This window comes from Hyperolius riggenbachi, chromosome 10 (genome assembly GCF_040937935.1).
Source record: "Hyperolius riggenbachi isolate aHypRig1 chromosome 10, aHypRig1.pri, whole genome shotgun sequence".
In the NCBI taxonomy this organism is placed as follows: domain Eukaryota; kingdom Metazoa; phylum Chordata; class Amphibia; order Anura; family Hyperoliidae; genus Hyperolius; species Hyperolius riggenbachi.
This window is the reverse complement of record NC_090655.1, coordinates 285880085-285886610: the sequence shown is the minus strand read 5'-3', so window position 1 is coordinate 285886610 and position 6526 is coordinate 285880085. Positions and strand designations below refer to the sequence as shown.

General features: G+C 54.3%; 1 protein-coding gene across 1 annotated transcript in view; it reads left to right on the top strand.

Annotated features, from left to right (window-relative positions):
- Window positions 1-5996: 5996 nt before the first annotated feature.
- The window catches only part of LOC137535545 (uncharacterized), a 55999-nt gene continuing 55469 nt past the window's right edge, over window positions 5997-6526 (top strand). Inside the window, exon 1 of the mRNA XM_068257378.1 lies at window positions 5997-6526. This exon is cut by the window's right edge and continues 60 nt beyond it. Within this exon, the coding sequence (XP_068113479.1) occupies window positions 6296-6526 (231 nt within the window). The 5' untranslated portion in view covers window positions 5997-6295.

Here is a 6526-nt window from a genome sequence, read left to right as displayed (position 1 = left end):
AGAGCTGAGAGATAAGATGAGAGGGAATAGGGTCCAGGGCACAGGTAGTGAGGAGAGCTGGGGGATGAGAGGGAATAGGGTTCAGGGCACAGGTAGTGAGGAGAGCTGGGGGATGAGATGAGAGGGAATAGGGTCCAGGGCACAGGTAGTGAGTAGAGCTCAGGGATAAGATGAGAGGGAATAGGGTCCAGGGCACAGGTAGTGAGGAGAGCTGAGGGATCAGATGAGAGGGAATAGAGTTCAGGGCACAGGTAGTGAGGAGAGCTGAGGGATGAGAGGGAATAGGGCCCAGGGCACAGGTAGTGAGGAGAGCTGGGGGATAAGAGGGAATAGGGTCCAGGGCACAGGTAGTGAGGAGAGCTGAGGGATAAGATGAGAGGGAATAGGGTCCAGGACACAGGTAGTGAGGAGAGCTGAGGGATGAGAGGGAATAGGGTCCAGGGCACAGGTAGTGAGTAGAGCTGAAGGATAGGATAAGAGGGAATGGGGTCCAGGGCACAGGTAGTGAGGAGAGCTGAGGGATAAGATGAGAGGGAATAGGGTCCAGGGCACAGGTAGTGAGGAGAGCTGAGGGATAATATGAGAGGGAATAGGGTCCAAGGCACCGGTAGTGAGGAGAGCTGAGGGATAAGAGGGAATAGGGTCCAGGGTACAGGTAGTGAGGAGAGCTGAGGGATAAGATGAGAGGGAATAGGGTCCGGGGCACAGGTAGTGAGGAGAGCTGAGGGATAAGATGAGAGGGAATAGGGTCCGGGGCACAGGTAGTGAGGAGAGCTGAGAGATAAGATGAGAGGGAATAGGGTCCAGGGCACAGGTAGTGAGGAGAGCTGAGGGATGAGATGAGAGGGAATAGGGACCAGGGCACAGGTAGTGAGGAGAGCTGAGGGATAAGATGAGAGGGAATAGGGTCTAGGGCACAGGTAGTGACGTGAGGAGAGCTGAGGGATAAGATGAGAGGGAATAGGGTCCATGGCACAGGTAGTGAGGAGAGCTGAGAGATAAGATGAGAGGGAATATGGTCCGGGGCACAGGAAGTGAGGAGAGCTGAGGGATAAGATGAGAGGGAATAGGATCCAGGGCACAGGTAGTGAGGAGAGCTGAGGGATAAGATGAGAGGGAGCAGGGTCCAGGGCACAGGTAGTGAGGAGAGCTGAGAGATAAGATGAGAGGGAATTGGGACTAGGGCACCGGTAGTGAGGAGAGCTGAGGGATAAGATGAGAGGGAATTGGGACTAGGGCACCGGTAGTGAGGAGAGCTGAGAGATAAGATGAGAGGGAACAGGGTCCAGGGCACAGGTAGTGAGGAGAGCTGAGAGATAAGATGAGAGGGAATAGGGTCCAGGGCACAGGTAGTGAGGAGAGCTGAGAGATAAGATGAGAGGGAATAGGGTCCAGGGCACAGGTAGTGAGGAGAGCTGAGGGATGAGATGAGAGGGAATAGGGTCCAGGGCACAGGTAGTGAGGAGAGCTGGGGGATGAGAGGGAATAGGGTTCAGGGCACAGGTAGTGAGGAGAGCTGGGGGATGAGATGAGAGGGAATAGGGTCTAGGGCACAGGTAGTGAGTAGAGCTGAGGGATAAGAGGGAATAGGGTCCAGGGCACAGGTAGTGAGGAGAGCTGAGGGATAAGATGAGAGGGAATAGGGTCCGGGGCACAGGTAGTGAGGAGAGCTGAGGGATAAGATGAGAGGGAATAGGGTCCAGGGCACAGGTAGTGAGGAGAGCTGAGGGATGAGATGAGAGGGAATAGGGTCCAGGGCACAGGTAGTGAGGAGAGCTGGGGGATGAGATGAGAGGGAGCAGGGTCCAGGGCACAGGTAGTGAGGAGAGCTGAGAGATAAGATGAGAGGGAATTGGGACTAGGGCACCGGTAGTGAGGAGAGCTGAGGGATAAGATGAGAGGGAATTGGGACTAGGGCACCGGTAGTGAGGAGAGCTGAGAGATAAGATGAGAGGGAACAGGGTCCAGGGCACAGGTAGTGAGGAGAGCTGAGAGATAAGATGAGAGGGAATAGGGTCCAGGGCACAGGTAGTGAGGAGAGCTGAGAGATAAGATGAGAGGGAATAGGGTCCAGGGCACAGGTAGTGAGGAGAGCTGAGGGATGAGATGAGAGGGAATAGGGTCCAGGGCACAGGTAGTGAGGAGAGCTGGGGGATGAGAGGGAATAGGGTTCAGGGCACAGGTAGTGAGGAGAGCTGGGGGATGAGATGAGAGGGAATAGGGTCTAGGGCACAGGTAGTGACGTGAGGAGAGCTGAGGGATAAGATGAGAGGGAATAGGGTCCATGGCACAGGTAGTGAGGAGAGCTGAGAGATAAGATGAGAGGGAATATGGTCCGGGGCACAGGTAGTGAGGAGAGCTGAGGGATAAGATGAGAGGGAATAGGATCCAGGGCACAGGTAGTGAGGAGAGCTGAGGGATAAGATGAGAGGGAGCAGGGTCCAGGGCACAGGTAGTGAGGAGAGCTGAGAGATAAGATGAGAGGGAATTGGGACTAGGGCACCGGTAGTGAGGAGAGCTGAGGGATAAGATGAGAGGGAATTGGGACTAGGGCACCGGTAGTGAGGAGAGCTGAGAGATAAGATGAGAGGGAACAGGGTCCAGGGCACAGGTAGTGAGGAGAGCTGAGAGATAAGATGAGAGGGAATAGGGTCCAGGGCACAGGTAGTGAGGAGAGCTGAGAGATAAGATGAGAGGGAATAGGGTCCAGGGCACAGGTAGTGAGGAGAGCTGAGGGATGAGATGAGAGGGAATAGGGTCCAGGGCACAGGTAGTGAGGAGAGCTGGGGGATGAGAGGGAATAGGGTTCAGGGCACAGGTAGTGAGGAGAGCTGGGGGATGAGATGAGAGGGAATAGGGTCCAGGGCACAGGTAGTGAGTAGAGCTCAGGGATAAGATGAGAGGGAATAGGGTCCAGGGCACAGGTAGTGAGGAGAGCTGAGGGATCAGATGAGAGGGAATAGAGTCCAGGGCACAGGTAGTGAGGAGAGCTGAGGGATGAGAGGGAATAGGGCCCAGGGCACAGGTAGTGAGGAGAGCTGGGGGATAAGAGGGAATAGGGTCCAGGGCACAGGTAGTGAGGAGAGCTGAGGGATAAGATGAGAGGGAATAGGGTCCAGGACACAGGTAGTGAGGAGAGCTGAGGGATGAGAGGGAATAGGGTCCAGGGCACAGGTAGTGAGTAGAGCTGAAGGATAGGATAAGAGGGAATGGGGTCCAGGGCACAGGTAGTGAGGAGAGCTGAGGGATAAGATGAGAGGGAATAGGGTCCAGGGCACAGGTAGTGAGGAGAGCTGAGGGAGAATATGAGAGGGAATAGGGTCCAGGGCACCGGTAGTGAGGAGAGCTGAGGGATAAGAGGGAATAGGGTCCAGGGCACAGGTAGTGAGGAGAGCTGAGGGATAAGATGAGAGGGAATAGGGTCCGGGGCACAGGTAGTGAGGAGAGCTGAGGGATAAGATGAGAGGGAATAGGGTCCGGGGCACAGGTAGTGAGGAGAGCTGAGAGATAAGATGAGAGGGAATAGGGTCCAGGGCACAGGTAGTGAGGAGAGCTGAGGGATGAGATGAGAGGGAATAGGGACCAGGGCACAGGTAGTGAGGAGAGCTGAGGGATAAGATGAGAGGGAATAGGGTCTAGGGCACAGGTAGTGACGTGAGGAGAGCTGAGGGATAAGATGAGAGGGAATAGGGTCCATGGCACAGGTAGTGAGGAGAGCTGAGAGATAAGATGAGAGGGAATATGGTCCGGGGCACAGGTAGTGAGGAGAGCTGAGGGATAAGATGAGAGGGAATAGGATCCAGGGCACAGGTAGTGAGGAGAGCTGAGGGATAAGATGAGAGGGAGCAGGGTCCAGGGCACAGGTAGTGAGGAGAGCTGAGAGATAAGATGAGAGGGAATTGGGACTAGGGCACCGGTAGTGAGGAGAGCTGAGGGATAAGATGAGAGGGAATTGGGACTAGGGCACCGGTAGTGAGGAGAGCTGAGAGATAAGATGAGAGGGAACAGGGTCCAGGGCACAGGTAGTGAGGAGAGCTGAGAGATAAGATGAGAGGGAATAGGGTCCAGGGCACAGGTAGTGAGGAGAGCTGAGAGATAAGATGAGAGGGAATTGGGACTAGGGAACCGGTAGTGAAGAGAGCTGAGGGATAAGATGAGAGGGAATAGGGTCTAGGGCACAGGTAGTGACGTGAGGAGAGCTGAGGGATAAGATGAGAGGGAATAGGGTCCAGGGCAGAGGTAGTGAGGAGAGGTGAGAGATAAGATGAGAGGGAATAGGGACCAGGGCACAGGTAGTGAGGAGAGCTGAGGGATAAGATGAGAGGGAATAGGGTTCAGGGCACAGGTAGTAAGGAGAGCTGAGAGATAAGATGAGAGGGAATAAGGTCCAGGGCACAGGTAGTAAGGAGAGCTGAGAGATAAGATGAGAGGGAATAGGGTCCAGGGCACAGGTAGTGAGGAGAGCTGAGGGATTAGAGGGAATAGGGTCCAGGGCACAGGTAGTGAGGAGAGCTGGGGGATAAGAGGGAATAGGGTTCAGGGCACAGGTAGTGAGGAGAGCTGAGAGATAAGATGAGAGGGAATAGGGCCCAGGGCACAGGTAGTGAGGAGAGCTGAGAGATAAGATGAGAGGGAATAGGGCCCAGGGCACAGGTAGTGAGGAGAGCGGAAGGATAAGATGAGAGGGAATAGGGTCCTGGGCACAGGTAGTGAGGAGAGCTGAGGGATTAGAGGGAATAGGGTCCAGGGCACAGGTTATGAGGAGAGCTGAGGGATAAGATGAGAGGGAATAGGATCCAGGGCACAGGTAGTGAGGAGAGCTGAGGGATAAGATGAGAGGGAATAGGGTCCAGGGCACAGGTAGTGAGGAGAGCTGAGAGATAAGATGAGAGGGAATAGGGCCCAGGGCACAGGTAGTGAGGAGAGCTGGGGGATAAGAGGGAATAGGGTCCAGGGCACAGGTAGTGAGGAGAGCTGAGAGATAAGATGAGAGGGAATAGGGCCCAGGGCACATGTAGTGAGGAGAGCTGAGAGATAAGATGAGAGGGAATAGGGCCCAGGGCACATGTAGTGAGGAGAGCTGAGGGATAAGATGAGAGGGAATAGGGCCCAGGGCACATGTAGTGAGGAGAGCTGAGAGATAAAATAAGAGAGAATGGGGTCCCGGGAACAGGTAGTGAGGAGAGCTGAGGGATAAGATGAGAGGGAATAGGGTCCAGGGCACAGGTAGTGAGGAGAGCTGAGGGATTAGAGGGAATGGGGTCCAGGGCACAGGTAGTGAGTAGAGCTGAAGGATAGGATAAGTGGGAATGGGGTCCAGGGCACAGGTAGTGAGGAGAGCTGAGGGATAACATGAGAGGGAATAGGGTCCAGGGCACAGGTAGTGAGGAGAGCTGAGGGATAAGATGAGAGGGATAAGATGAGAGGGAATAGGGACCAGGGCACTGGTAGTGAGGAGAGCTGAGGGATGAGAGGGAATAGGGTCCAGGACACAGGTAGTGAGGAGAGCCGAGGGATGAGAGGGAATAGGGTCCAGGGCACAGGTAGTGAGTAGAGCTGAAGGATAGGATAAGTGGGAATGGGGTCCAGGGCACAGGTAGTGAGGAGAGCTGAGCGATAAGATAAGAGGGAATAGGGTCCAGGGCACAGGTAGTAAGGAGAGCTGAGGGATAAGATGAGAGGGAATGTGGTCCAGGGCACAGGTAGCGAGGAGAGCTGAGGGATAAGAGGGAATGGGGTCCAGGACACAGGTAGTGAGGAGAGCTGAGGGATAAGAGGGAATAGGGTGCAGGGCACATGTAGTGAGATGAACCTTAGGGATTTGTTTAGAAAGGCGCTGTTCCTCTAAAGCCGTTAGAAAGGGGAAGTCAGAGTGAGTCCTCAGAAAGGGGAAGTCAGAGTGACTGGCCAGATGGAGAGGGGGAGGTGGAGTTTCTAGTGGGTGAGAAAACAGGCAGAGCAGTTTCTCGCGTACTAGTGAGGTTTCATAAAGCATTGATTCTACCCTGGATTGGAGAGACGGCTGGGAGGAGAGCATTGCATGCATATAGGCCTGGCATTGAGTGTATCCCTGATACCCAGAGGGATTGGGAGAGGCAATCACAGGCTTGATCACACTACTGCAGCACGCAGTCGGGGAGTGTGATTCCGTGTGGGGGACAGTCTTCTGCTCTTGCTGTAGGATTTCCTGTACCATTGCTGTGGAGGCGCTTACTGGAAATATATTGCAACTGTATTACCCAGATTATCCCCCCTTATTATCTATCCAAAGGCAGCAGCATCCTGTACTGATCACATGACCACATCACTGAGGATGGAGGAGTACCAGGGTCACATGACCACATCACTGAGGATGGAGGAGGACCAGGGTCACATGACCACATCACTGAGGATGGAGGAGGACCAGAGTCACATGATCACATCACTGAGGATGGAGGAGGACCAGGGTCATGTGATCACATCACTGAGGATGGAGGAGGACCAGAGTCACATGACCACATCACTGAGGATGGAGGAGGACCATAGT